At 43.9% G+C, this 14,941-nt stretch overlaps 1 protein-coding gene across 1 annotated transcript in view; it reads right to left on the reverse strand.

Annotated features, from left to right (window-relative positions):
• Positions 1–14,941, reverse strand: part of LOC115196979 (protein phosphatase 1H) — a 55,647-nt gene that overhangs the window by 24,780 nt on the left and 15,926 nt on the right. Inside the window, exons 2-6 of the mRNA XM_029758064.1 lie at positions 12,431–12,602; positions 6,403–6,762; positions 1,362–1,474; positions 1,194–1,278; positions 589–707 (exon numbers count right to left, since the gene is read on the reverse strand). Of these exons, the coding sequence (XP_029613924.1) occupies positions 589–707; positions 1,194–1,278; positions 1,362–1,474; positions 6,403–6,762; positions 12,431–12,602 (849 nt within the window). The remainder of the gene's footprint in view (positions 1–588; positions 708–1,193; positions 1,279–1,361; positions 1,475–6,402; positions 6,763–12,430; positions 12,603–14,941) is intronic.

Raw genomic sequence — 14,941 nt, forward strand, 5'->3', positions numbered from 1 at the left:
CACTTCACTGTAATATCAGTTCTGTTCCGAGTTCTGGACTAGTGAGCAGCACTGCCCTGTCCTACATCGGCACATCTGAACAGCACAGACAGAGAAAGAGCCAGCACTGATACATCTCCCCTTAATCACCACCACCGTCTCTGTCCCTCTCCTCAGTCTGCCTCGGTTCTCTATGCAGTGAATCAAAGACGCTATGATGGGCCCTAGTTATGTCCAGGGATCACTGATGAGCTGAACTGTCCCAGTCATTCACACAGATGACACAGAATGTCTGGGTCTATCAGAGCACTTCCTGTCAATCAGCTGGCACTCAGTACATTGATAAGAATGGGGGGGTTCAGATAGACAAAATGATTGAGGACAAAGGACATTATTTCAATAGCGGAGCGTAGTTGCGATAATGTGAAATTTCAATGACAAATCATGCAAAGATGCCTAACCTTGATTATCTCATGATTATGGTAAAATGGTAGGGGTATGATACATTCCTCAATGCAGCACCTGTCTGTAACTTATCACAATGAGAGGTCCAAGGCCCGTCATTAGTTGAGTAGCAGTAATCAAACAGATAGATGGATGGATACCCACCAGCCAGACATAGTGAAGTCCCTATAGAGCATCCTCTTCCCCACCTCCTTCCTCTGTACTCGTCTGGGGAACTCCAGATGTGTAAACTCTCCCCCTAACAGGTGTGGCTGCATGTAGGCCTTCACATAGAAAGAGGAGAGAGAGGAGCGTGAAGAGATTGTCTTCCTATCCCCTGGGAATGCCAGTCAATTAAACCAGCGTAGACACCAGGCAAAAGAGCAAAGCTTAGTAACTGTCAGTGAGAAACTGAGCAGACCTGGGTTCAAATACTATTTGAAATCTTAAAAATAGTAGTTTCTCTACTCTGATGAGATAAGTGGGGTTTGCTCTTTTTTGTCTATTGGTTCCATTGTGCCAGTCAGGCTCAATCAAGGCCAGCTAAAATATTTGAAATGATTTCAAATACTATTTGAACCCAGGTCTGGGACAGAGAACAGCCCAGGTTCACTGTGATTCAGGGGGTTGTGGTAGAGTTCATCCTCTTGCCAGGAACTGTGGGCATTATTTCACCAGCAGAGACCAGAAAAGCTAAGCATAGTGAATGTCTGAACAGGGAGGGGAGGTCATGCATTATGATACAGCGTCTGTTGAGTTCCTCCTCTTACCAGGAACTGCAAGCGCTGCCTCTCTGACTCGGGTGTGAACTCTGTAGACATGGGGATAACCTCTCCACCTCGGATAATGATTGCTCTGTGCAGGACAAAGCAATCCGTGTTAATTCAAACAGTTTGAGTGTTTATTGCAGTGTGGGCGTGTGTGTCTGTGTGTCTCACCTGCTGTCCCCGGCATTTCCAACGTAGAGCTTTCTGAGTAAAAAGAGCGCACACAGAGCAGTACAGCCTCCTGAGACGTTAAACACAGCCTTGTCTCTCTCAATCTGGGCATCCTGAAAACCAAACACAACACATAAATACACATATACACTGAGAGTACAAAACATTAGGAACACCTACCTAATAGTTCCACCCCCTTTTTGTCTCAGAACAGCCTCTATTTGTTGGGGCAGGGACTCTACAAGGTATCAAAAGCTTTCCACAGGGATGCGGGCCCATGTTGACTCCAATGCTTCCCACAGTTGTGTCAAGTTGTCTGGATGTTCGTTGGTGGGGGACCATTCTTGATGCACACGGATTCACCTGGTCAGTCTATGTCATGGTAAAGAGCAGGTGTTCCTAATGTTTTGTACACTCAGTGTACATATACACGTCATAATAACGCAACAACACATACATATATCATAAATACACATGAAAACATACACTACCAATCATAAAAGGAAACACTTTCCCCCCCACTACAATATAGCACATTAAGGACCTGCTATGGATCAAAATCCTTGCTACAGTAACGTACTGTACATAACATGAGCAGAATACGTCAAAAAGCGATAAAAAGAAATGGAAACCTAAAGACGAGGTGAAGTTTGAGGGAGTAATCCTTATTACACGGCTTAATTAGGTCGATTATTTTAGCAGTAATTAAACCAAGAGAATTATTTTAAAAAATAAAAAAATCTATGATATTAATTAGATGAATAATTCATCGGTCACTGAATTAATCAAAAAGCCAATATAAAAAAAGTTAAACCAACCAAGCTATAGCTCTCTACCTATACATTATGTACGCTCACTAGTTCACAAGTTAACCCTTCGTTATCTAAAACTATTGTAAAAGTGTCGCGGAAGAGTTGAATTGGTTTGAAGCGCAGCCGGAGCCTCTCTCATATTTCTGTAGCGTGAAGCAGCTTGATGTACAAGTACACCCCCTGGACAGGACGCTCGTCTATCAGGGTCAACAATCCTACTCTGAGACGTTGGCTGTATAAATACAGGCAGAGACCAGGAGGCGATGAGTAAAAACGTGTGTATCTTGGGTTATAGCAATGTCATGAGTCTCTAGCACAATGTTAAGAGTGACAAAATAATGTCTGCTAATTTACTCTGTCCCTAGCTTGTAGTCCCCTGTGGAAAACACACTCACGCTAGAGCACTCTGCCTTGCGCTCTTCTGCTGGCTATCAACTATCTGATGAAGCACACTGTGTGTGTTTCTGTGTAACAAGGCCCTAGCGACACCCCAGCACCCTCTACCCTGGCCCCACCACTGCTGTCACCTTGGAGGAGAAACACATTGCTCAGGAATGTGTGTGTGTGTTAGGGAGGGGGAACTTAGTGAACAAAATGTGTCCTTCACCGAGGGTAAGTTATGACTCTGTAGCAGTGCATACCTACGCATCCTGCTATCAAACGCCTGTGGCTGCAGGGGTAAGTTATGACTCTGTAGCAGTGCATACCTACGCATCCTGCTATCAAACGCCTGTGGCTGCAGGATTAAGTTATGACTCTGTAGCAGTGCATACCTACGCATCCTGCTATCAAACGCCTGTGGCTGCAGGGGTAAGTTATGACTCTGTAGCAGTGCATACCTACGTATCCTGCTATCAAACGCCTGTGGCTGCAGGGGTAAGTTATGACTCTGTAGCAGTGCATACCTACGTATCCTGCTATCAGACGCCTGTGGCTGCAGGGGTAAGTTATGACTCTGTAGCAGTGCATACCTACGTATCCTGCTATCAAACGCCTGTGGCTGCAGGGAGGAAAGGCTTCAATAATGAAAATGTCTGCATAAACAACTAGCTACACCCCCCGCCCTTACAAAAAATGTTTTTAACACCCTTGCCTATCTTGCACTAACACTCGCACTTGTCTCATCTCATAGCGCTGATTTAATGAGGACATTTTTGTTGTTTACTATGACTGGGATATGTAGTTGTCTCACCTAGCCACCTTAAGACGAATGAACTGTAATACAATGTAAATCAAAGTTCATGTGTCACGTGCACAGGATACAGGGTGTAAATGATACAGTGAAACGCTTACCGCAAGCTCTCCTCAACAGTGCAGTACACATTCAAATTGCTCTCATCTGCTAAATGATTAAAATAGGTGAATGCAAGACAACAGTTAGGATTATGGTTTGCACCCTATTGCAGGTTCATTTGACTACAGCTTTAGTAGGGTCTATACACAGTACGTGTCTTTACAGGGCGGGAGACTAGGCCAAAAATCGGATCTCCCCCAGTAATTTATGTCCTTCGCAATGTAAACAGTGTCGTCATCGTGAGCCACGTTTCTTTTTTATGTTTACACATCTCCGTGTTTATTAGGCTCTGGCAGCCTCCTCCAGAAACGGCCCGTGGGGGTGATTCATGTCAACCTGAGAACTACAATCAGAGCCAGTGGTTATCTCAGATGAGATAAGAGAGGGGTAAAACTAGTCTGAATTATGCACCACCATCACCCAAATCAGTGACAGATTTCACTTGAGAATGAGGTTCATTAAAAATAAGAAGCGAGATTAACGAAGAGATGGGGAGCAAAGCTCCAGACAAGAGCCAGAGGGGATGAGGAACAAAAAAAAAAAAAAAGGATGGGAGGGAGGGAGGGATACGAATTGCCTTGTGCCTGTGAAATAGAGTGAAGAGAGAGAGAGAGAGAGGCAGAGAATAGCTTTATCACGCTATGAAATCAAGTATAGGAATGAGCTGAATATACTGTGGAATATTATGGTGAAGGTTTTTGACTCTATAACAGACTGCTATTAGATCAAAAGGCAAAAATCTGCATGACATACACTCAACTGCATCGACGCGACAGTGAATGGCTTTTTGATGAAATTGTGCATTTATATATAGACGTTTAATCTTAAATCCTTGTACGTCACACAGTCATTACAACACAATCGTTAAGCATCGACAGTCTGAAATGTGCACAGGTGCATGGGAAATGGTGCATTATTACAGTTGATAGTTTGGGTTGACAGTCTAGACTTGGAAAATTACACCAACTCACTCAATGGATGGCCGCACACTGCCATCTAGTGGTGATGACGAGGAAAACAACAGCTACTGCTGCAGTACCCAGGTTTGTCTGAAGTTAAGCGAGTTATTGTAAGGAGTTGTGTGAAACAGATGAGACTAAAATGCAGTTGGCACTCTAAGTGATCAGCATTTCAGACTTAGATTGTATCAGTGGACTAGACACCAGGTGGTGAACTCTCTTAGCTCTCAAGAAAGGAAACACAACAGCAGAATTTAGCGAGTGCCAAAATTTGTCTTGAAGCCAAAGCCAGAATCCTCAATAACAAGATGAAACAATGAGGCTAATAACCAATGACCTTTCTGACTCCTCATTGGCCAAAGCCTGTCAAGACCACACTCTTTTGATTAGCTGTGTGTCCGACCACTGGGCCACTCAGTGAGCTAAGTCGAAGCCCACACATCCTCTTACAGCACCACAACCAGATGGTGAGCAGCTCTGAAACCTTTTTGGCCCTGCGGGTTAGAAGGGGAAAAAGTCCATAAATCATGCGGCTGTGGACTGACTGGCACCATATGCTGCTGATTTGAGGAACAGTCACAGATAATGGATTAGAGAGACTGGGAGGGGGGCAACATGCTGACGCTAAACGCAGCCTTATCACTGGCAGCCAGCTGTTAGACGCCACTCAACTCTGTGCCAAAGAGCTGCTGAGGAAAGCAGACACAGCTAAAGATCGAGTTAATTCAAATCAAACCTGGAGCTACGACCCATTAATCTATTTCAGACATACAGTTGAAGTCGGACGTTTACATACACCTTAGCCAAATACATTTAAATTCCGTTTTTCACAATTCCTGACATTTAATCCTAGTAACAATTCCCTGTCTTAGGTCAGTTAGGATCACCACTTTATTTTAAGAATGTGAAATGTCAGAATAATAGTAGAGAGAATAATTTATTTCATGACATTCCCAGTGGGTCAGAAGTTTACATACACTCAATTGCCTTTAAATTGTTTAACTTGGGTCAAACGATGATGTTTTGAGATGTTGCTTCAATATATCCACAATTTTCCTGCCTCATGATGCCATCTATTTTGGGAAGTGCACCAGTCCCTCCTGCAGCAATGCACCCCCACAACATGATGCTGCCACCCCCATGCTTCATGGTTGGGATGGTGTTCTTCGGGTTGCAAGCATCCACTTTTTCCTCCAAACATAACAATGGTCCTTATTGTCAAACAGTTCTATTTTTGTTTCATCAGACCAGAGGACATTTCTCCAAAAAGTACGATCTTTGTCCACATGTGCAGTTACAAACCGTAGTCTGGCTTTTTTATGGCGGTTTTGCAGCAGTGGCTCCTTCCTTGCTGAGCGGCCTTTCAGGTTATGTCGATAGAATTGTGTGGCCCATGGTGTTTAGACTTGTGTACTATTGTTTGTACAGATGAACGTGGTACTTTCAGGCGTTTGGAAATTGCTCCCAATGATGAACCAGACTTGTGGAGGTCTACAATTGGTTTTCTGAGGGCTTGGCGGAGTTCTTTTGATTTTCCCATGATGTCAAGCAAAGAGGCACTGAGTTTGAAGGTAGGCCTTGAAATACATCCACAGGTACACCTCCAATTGCATATCTTCAGAAAAAAAAAAATGTAATTGCCAAGATGCCGCTGATCAATGCATATCGGCTAAGCAGACAATGATGGGAATGAGGGGAGCGCTGCAATGTCTCTTACAATGAATGTGCAGTAATTAAATCGATGCTGCAGTGTCCCTTATATACTGTAATTAACGCATGATGGTTAGTATGTTCTTTCAGACCAGGGCTGAATTCACCAGGGCACAACATAGTGGAACGTTCAGATAGAAATAGATAATGTACAACAGACATGCCTGTCTCAGATGTAGAACAGGGAATCACATCGACTCTATTCATGACATTTCTATCTGCAACAATCCACAATGTTAACCTACTGAACATGGCAATGAACTCACCATCTCTTTGAAGGCATTCTCGATGGCTCCCATCACCAGGCTCTCATGATGGACCTTCTTCTCTGTGAAGAACCTGGTGGAAGGGGGGTGACTGGGGGAGCCGGGTGCCCCTGCGGCCCCCCGCAGTGAGGCTGTCCTGGTGATGCCCCTGTGGGTGGTGGGGGTGAGGTTGTGGTTGGTGGGCTCTTCCCCGTGGATGATGGGGACCAGCTGGGCCGGGTTCCTCAGGACATCCAGGACCTCTCGGAGGTGTTCTACGATGTGGTGCTGGAGCAGCTTAGACGCCACCACCGCCGCCCCTGAGCCCGCATGGCCGTCAAACAGCCCCCAGTAGTGGAAGGTCAGTCCGGGCACTGCATCCTGGACACACAAACACAGACATTTTGCAATGTCAAAAGCTGGCACGCAAAGACACACACAGGAGAATAAGTAGAACAAAACACAAACAATTAGCCAAACCAAAAAATATTTAATTTACAATGTTATATATAAACTCAGCAAAAAAAGAAACGTCCCTTTTCAAGATCCTGTCTTTAATAGATAATTCGTAAAAATCCAAATAACTTCACAGATCTTCATTGTAAAGGGTTTAAACACTGTTTCCATGCTTGTTCAATGAACCATAAACAATTAATGAACATGCCCCTGTGGAACGGTCGTTAAGACACTAACAGCTTACAGACGGTAGGCAATTAAGGTCACAACTTAGGACACTAAAGAGGCCTCTCCGAAAAACACCAAAAGAGAGATGCCCAGGGTCCCTGCTCATCTGCGTGAACGTGCCTTAGGCATGCTGCAAGGAGGCATGAGGACTGCAGCTGTGGCCAGGGCAATAAATTGCAATGTCCGTACTGTGAGACGCCGAAGACAGCCCTACAGGGAAACAGGATGGACAGCTGATCGTCCTCGCAGTGGCAGACCACGTGTAACAACACCTGCACAGGATCGGTACATCCGAACATCACACCTGCGGGACAGGTATAGGACGGCAACAACAACTGCCCGAGATACACCAGGAACGCACAATCCCTCCATCAGTGCTCAGACTGTCCGCAATAGGCTGAGAGAGGCTGGATTGAGGGCTTGTAGGCCTGTTGTAAGGCAGGTCCTCACCAGACATCACCGGCAACAATGTCCCCTATGGGCACAAACCCACCGTCACTGGACCAGAAATGAATGGCAAAAATTGCTCTTCACTGACGAGTCGCGGTTTTGTCTCACCAGGGGTGATGGTCGGATTCGCATTTATCGTCGAAGGAATAAGCGTTACACCGAAGCCTGTACTCTGGAGCGGGATCGATTTGGAGGTGGAGGGTCCGTCATGGTCTGGGGCGGTGTGTCACAGCATGACCCGACAGAGCTTGTTGTCATTGCAGGCTAACACTGTGTGTTACAGGGAAGACATCCTCCTCCCTCATGTGGTACCCTCCAGCATGACAATGCCACCAGCCATACTGCTTGTTCTGTGCGTGATTTCCTGCAAGACAGGAATGTCAGTCTTCTGCCATGGCCAGCAAAGAGCCCGGGTCTCAATCCCATTGAGCGAGTCTGGGACCTGTTGGATCGGAGGGTGAGGGCTAGGGCCACTCCCCCCAGAAATGTCCGAGAACTTGCAGGTGCCTTGAGAGTGGGGTAACATCTCGCAGCAAGAACAGGAAAATCTGGTGCAGTCCATGAGGAGGAGATGCACTGCAGTACTTAATGCAGCTGGTTGCCACACCAGATACTGACTGTTACTTTAGATTTTGACCTCCCCTTTGTTCAATTTCTGTTAGACACATGTCTGTGGAACTTGTTCAGTGTATGTCTCAGTTGTTGAATCTTATGTTCATACAAATATTTACACATGTTAAGTTTGCTGAAAATAAACGCAGTTGACAGTGAGAGGACGTTTCTTTTCTTGCTGAGTATATAGAGTTGAAGTTGGAAGGTTATAAACACCTTACTTTAAATGTATTTGGCTAAGTTTCACAATTCCTGACATTTAATCCTAGTAAAAATTCCCTGTCATATGTCAGTTAGGATCACCACTTTATTTTAAGAATGCGAAATGTCAGAATAATAGTAGAGAGAATGATTTATTTCATCTTTTATTTCTTGCATCACATTCCCAGTGGGTCAGAAGTTAACACACACTCAATTAGTATTTGGTAGCATTGCTTTTAAAATTGTTTAACTTGGGTCAAACATTTTGGGTAACCTTCCACAAGCTTGGGGGAATTTTGGCCCATTCCTCCTGACAGAGCTGATGTAACTGTGTCAGGTTTGTAGGCCTCCTTGCTCACACACACTTTTTCAGTTCTGCCCACAAATTTTCTATTGGATTGAGGTCAGGGCTTTGTGATGGCCACTCCAAAACCTTGACTTTGTTGTCCTTAAGCCATTTTGTCACAACTTTGGAAGTATGCTTGGGGTAATTGTCCATTTGGAAGACCCATTTGCGACCAAGCTTTAACTTCCTGACTGATGTCTTGAGATATTCCTTCAATATATCCACATAATTTTCCTTCCTCACGATGCCATCTATTTTGTGAAGGGCTCCAGTCCCTCCTGCAGCAAAGCACCCCCACAACATGATGCTGCCACCCCCGTGCTTCACATTTGGGATGGTGTTCTTCGGCTTACAAGCCTCCCCCTTTTTCCTCCAAACATAACGATGGTCCTTATGGCCAAACAGTTCCATTTTTGTTTCATCAGACCAAAGGACATTTCTAAAAAAAGTACGATCTTTGTCCACATGTGCAGTTGCAAACCGTAGTCTGGCTTTTTTATGGCGTTTTTTTAGCAGTGGCTTCTTCCTTGCTGAACGGCCTTTCAGGTTATGTCGATATAAGACTTGTTTTACTGTGGATATAGATACTTTTGTACCTGTTTCCTCTAGCATCTTCACAAGGTCCTTTGCTGTTGTTCTGGGATCGATTTGCAATTTTTGCACCAAAGTATGTTCATCTCTAGGAGACAGAACGCATCTCCTTCCTGAGCGGTACGATGGCTGCATGGTCCCATGGTGTTTATACTTGCGTACTATTGTTTGTACAGATGAACGTGGTGCCCTCAGGCATTTGGAAATTACTCCCAAGGATGAACCAGACTTGTGGAGGTCTACCATTTTTTTCTGAGGTCTTGGCTGATTTCTTTTGATTTTACCACAATGTCAAGCAAAGAGACACGGAGTTTGAAGGTAGGCCTTGAAATACATCCACAGGTACACCTCCAATTGACTCAAATGATGTCAATTAGCCTATCAGAAGCTTCTAAAGCCATGACATAATATTCTGGAATTTTCCAAGCTGTTTAAAAGGCACAGTCAACTTAGTGTATGTAAACTTCTAACCCACTGGAATTGTGATACAGTGAATTATAAAAGTGAAACAATCTGTCTGTAAACAATTGTTGAAAAAATTACTTGTGTCATGCACAAAGTAGATATCCTAACCGACTTGCCAAAACTATAGTTTGTTTTCAAGAAATTTGTGGAGTGGTTGAAAAACGAGTTTTAAATGACTCCAACCTAAGTGTATGTAAACTTCCAAGTTTAACTGTATATATCTGATCCAAACATAAATTCATACATTGTGCCTCTGACCTGAGAGGATGGAAGTTCAATATGTAGCTAGATGTAGTAGGCTAATGTTAAGTAGCTGGCTAAACATTGCCCATTAAAGGAAGTTAGGCTAGGGAGCAAGCATTTTAACCAGGTAGCCTAGGACAACAGAAACTAAAAGCGTGTACTGTATGACAGAATCATAGACCATTTCAGCAACATGAAAGCGAAGATGGCATTGGCGTTTCTCTACAAGTTTTTTTCTACTTACGTGCACACATACTATAGTTTACGTTGATTGGAATAAATTGTTTTTGGGATCGTTTAGTTGTCACTGTATTCGACTAAGCAAAGGTGATTTGATGATGTTGAAATGTTGAAGTTGAAATGGTACTGGAATAGCGGAGGAAGCACCTGTTTTCTTTGCCACTTGTGGTAACTCTCCGGTGTTCTAAGTCAATAGTCGTTTAGTTATCCGAAAATGTCGGAAACATTAACTTCATTGACCATGCTGTACGTCATGTAACTGTTTATTACACGCAACATGGTTTGTCAACTCCACCGGACGGCTGTTTCTCTCCGGTTTAGTGATGAAACAAAGCTGTGGTTGAATTTATTCTGCCACCGTATCTTGTAATTGTCGCAGCCTTAGGTTTATATATCACGGTGGAAAGGCACATGACCTAACAGGGTATAGAGCAAACAACGCAATTATCACAACATATCTTCTAATATGCCCCCCCCCCCGGCTTGGCTTCCCCAGTGATTGTGCCCACGCACCGCTATTGATGGTCAAGTGTGTTAGCACTGGGCTAGAATAACAGTCTACCCTGTGTGTTAACGCTGGGCTGGAAGGGATCTCAAAACTGGGCACACCGCACCCTGCAGCTCTCTTCAGAACCAGGGTTAGTGAACATTGCTGTAGCTGGAAGGCAGAGGACAGCAGCCTCAGCCTTGTTTACCAGGCTTATATGCCAGGCTGGGTAAAAGACTATGGGCTCTATTTTAACAAACCTAACACAACGGTCAATCTAAGTGCTGGCGGTAGTGCTATACAGTGCCTTCGGAAAGTCCCCTTGACTTTTTCCACTTTGTTACTTTACAGCCTACTTCTAAAATGTTAAAAATATATATTTTCCTCAATCTACACACCCATAATGATAAAGTGAAAACAGAACTTCTTCAGAAGTTGCATTGCATGCGTGCCATGGACATTCTCGCCATAAAACCAGGACAGTGAATCATTGTAGTAAGTTTGGGTTTAATAAAATTCTATGAAAAACAAGCAAACAATAAATACATGTAAAATGTAATGATATAAAATCTCCGGCATAAAAAAAAGAGACACGAAGCATTGCTGTTGAACCAGCCTTCGTTGTAGTAGGCCTAGGGTAAGGGTAGCCTACGGCGGGCTTGGGTTTTAAAAATGTGAAACGGAAAACCAAAAATTGTGATGAGGTTCACCAGTATTCACATCTCATGATGGGCATGGACGCATGTAGCCTACATCATGGAGGGGGTTTTAAGCACATCCAAAGCATGGCTAAAATAATGTAGGCCTGCCTACAATACATAGATTAAAAAGGGAAGGTCAGCTCACTGTTTTGCTCCTCTAAAAATTGATATTTTAATAAAGCCTTGGTGATGAAGATCTATTTTCAAGCCGTCTCACAAGCCAAACACTTTATCAACAGTCTTGACTAGCCTACTTGATTACATTGAGCAGGACAAAAATAAAACAGCCTTCATTGAGAGGAGGGGAGGCTATGCTTAGTTTTTAATCAAATTAAAAAAATTAAAAAATAGGAAAAAAAACAGTGTTTTATGTTTCCAAATACGATGTATACAGGCACCAAATCAGATCTTGTTTCATGCGCATATGGGCAGTATGCGTCACGGTTGGATAGACTGTTTCCGTTGTAAAATTCATGCCATAACCAACTGTGTTACCGCTATAACCAGCTTTTGGTTGGTCTTAAATATCCCTACCAGCATTGCCTAAAATTAGCATTTTGGATCATCTTTTTAAGGACACCCCTCAAATATTTCCACCCCTCTCATCTGAGCGCAAGCCTGCTGATGTTAGACAGGTAAATTGCCAAACCTGGCATTAGGGTTGGAAAATGCCAGTGAGACAGTTTTTACATGACAAAATTGCAAACTAAAGTGCATTTGACTCTAGTGCCGCCATAACGCTAGACGAAAATAGAATCCTATGACAGATGTGAGGCTGGGGAATAAGGGTTAGGTTGGTGACCACTACAGTAGCTGAAAGGCAGTACTGTAGCCTGACACTTGTTTACCAGGCTTATAGGCTGTGCTGGGGAATAAACTATGACTGATATGAGGGAAGAGAAGAATCGACAGGTCCTGATGTGACAGAATGGGTGGGGGGGGGGGGCCCAAGGGGTTAAGACTAGGTCTGGAGTGTGTGTGTGTGTGTGTGTGTGTGTGTGTGTGTGTGTGTGTGTGTGGGGTACTCACAGCTTCCTCCCTGAGCCCCAGTCCCTCTCCATTGGGCAGGGAGGACCTCCTCCGTGTGGTGGGGGTCATGTTGGGGGTGGAGTTGCCCCCAGCATTGGGTCTCCTCCTCACTACCACCACCTCACAGCATGCCTGGTCCTCGTTCAGAAGGCTCTTCCCTGCATTGATCACCCTATAGAAGGAGAGAAGAGCACAAGAATGTGAGGAGCAGAACCAGACACACGCTGTGGGAAAGGTATAGCAGATTTCAATGTAACAATGTGTGGTTTGTGACACCCTACTACAGAATTTCCCAAACTCATCATTAAGCTTTGATTATTTTAATCAGATGTGTATGTGTGGCAAAAAAACGAAAACATGCACCCCTCGAGTTTGGGAAACGCTGCCCTAACATATACAGTGCATACGGAAAGTATTCAGACCCCTTGACTGTTTCCACATTGTTACGTTACGGACTTATTCTAAAATGGATTAAAGTGTTTGTTTTTCCCTCATCAATCTACACACAATACCCCATAATGACAAAGCAAAAACAGGTTTAAAAACTGAAATATCACATTTATATAAGTATTCAGAACCTTTACTCAGTACTTTGTTGAAGCACCTTTGGCAGAGATTACAGCGTCAAGTCTTCTTGGGTATGACGCTACAACCTTGGCACACCTGTATTTGGGGAGATTCTCCCATTCTTCTCTGCAGATCCTCTCAAGCTCTGTCTGGTTGGTTTGGGGGCGTCTCTGCATAGCTATTTTCAGGTCTTTCCAGAGATGTTCAAATGGGTTTTAGTCCGTGCTCTGGCTGAGCCACTCAAGGACATTCAGACTTGTCCCAAAGCCACTCATGCGTTGTCTTGGCTGTGTGCGTAGGATCGGAAGGTGAACCTTCAACCCAGTCTGAGGTCCTGAGCGTTCTAGAGCAAGTTTTCAGCAAGGATCTCTCTGTACTTTGCTCTGTTCATATTTCCCCTAGATCCTGACTAGTTTCTCAGTCCCTGCCGCTGAAAAACATCCCCAAAGCATGATGCTGCCACCACCATACTTCACCGTAGGCATGGTGCCAGGTTTCCTCCAGACGTGAGGCTTGGCATTCAGGCCAAAGAGTTCAATCTTGGTTTCAACAGATCAGAGAATCATGTTTCTCATGGTTTGAGAGTCTTTAGGTGCAATTTCGCAAACTCCAAGCATGCAGTCATGTGCCTTTTACTGAGGAGTGGCTTCCGTCAGGCCACTCTACCACAAAGGCCTGATTGGTGGAGTGCTGCAGAGATGGTTGTCCTGGAAGGTTCTCCCATCTCCACAGAGGAACTCTGGAGCTCTCGCAGAGTGACCATTGGGTTCTTGGTCACCTCCCTGACCAAGGCCCTTCTCCCCCGATTGCTCAGTTTGGCCGGGCGACCAGCTCTAGGAAGAGTCTTGGTGGTTCTAAACGTCTTCCATTTAAGAATGATGGAGGCCACTGTGTTCTTGGGGAACTTCAATGCTGCAGACATTTTTTGGTACCCTTCCCCAGATCTGTGCCTCGCTTCAAGAAAAAATAAAAAGAACATCTAATGCTATAGACCATAGCAGGAAGCAGAAAGCATCAACTGAATGTTAAATGTGTTTCCTGTCAAGTATTTTAAAATTGTCTGTATTGTCTACTTGTTGAATGTTTGTGAAGTCTTGATTTGTGGTTGTTTGTAATATCTTGTTAATTGGTGTTGGACCCCAGGAAGATTAGCTAGCGTTACAGCATTAGCTAATGGGGATACTAATAAAAATGACAATCCTGTCTCGGAGCACTACGGAAAATTCCTTCGATCCAATAGCATGGTTTTTGCACTGACATGCACTGTCAACTGTGGGACCTTATATAAACAGGTGTGTGCCTTTCCAAATCATGTCCAGCAATTGAATTTACCACAGGTGGACTCCAAGTTGTAGAAACATCTCAAGAATGATCAATGGAAACAGGATGCACCAGAGATCAATTGAGTCTCATAGCAAAAGGTCTAAATACTTAAAGTATTTGTTTTTTTGTTTTTAAATGAATTTGCAAACATTTCTAAAAACCTGTTTTCGTTTTGTCATTATTGTGTGTAGATTGATGAAAAAAATAATTTTTAATCCATTTTAGAATAAGGCTGTAACATAACAAAATGTGGAAAAGGTCTGAATACTTTCCAAATGCACTGTACATATACAAGACCTGGGCAAATAATTTCCCTCGTACATGAAGGACTGGGCCGCAGGCAAATCTGAACTAATGGATACATTTTGTCTGCTTTTGTCCAGTCTAGACTCCAGTGTTACAAAATATGAACATTTATTTTTCACATGCACTAGCCTCGGCTTCCATTGCAAATGGAAATGAAAACATTCATGCCAGGGTATGTACATTAGTTGTTAGATAATCTGTACTTGAGGGTTTGTTATAATGAACTGACTGATAGGAGAGACAAAGCAGGGCTCCACTCTCAAGTCTCCAGCTGAGTACAGACACACTGGAGTTAACAGGACATTGCCAGGCAAT

The sequence above is a fragment of the Salmo trutta genome, chromosome 7 (genome assembly GCF_901001165.1).
Source record: "Salmo trutta chromosome 7, fSalTru1.1, whole genome shotgun sequence".
Lineage (NCBI taxonomy): Eukaryota > Metazoa > Chordata > Actinopteri > Salmoniformes > Salmonidae > Salmo > Salmo trutta.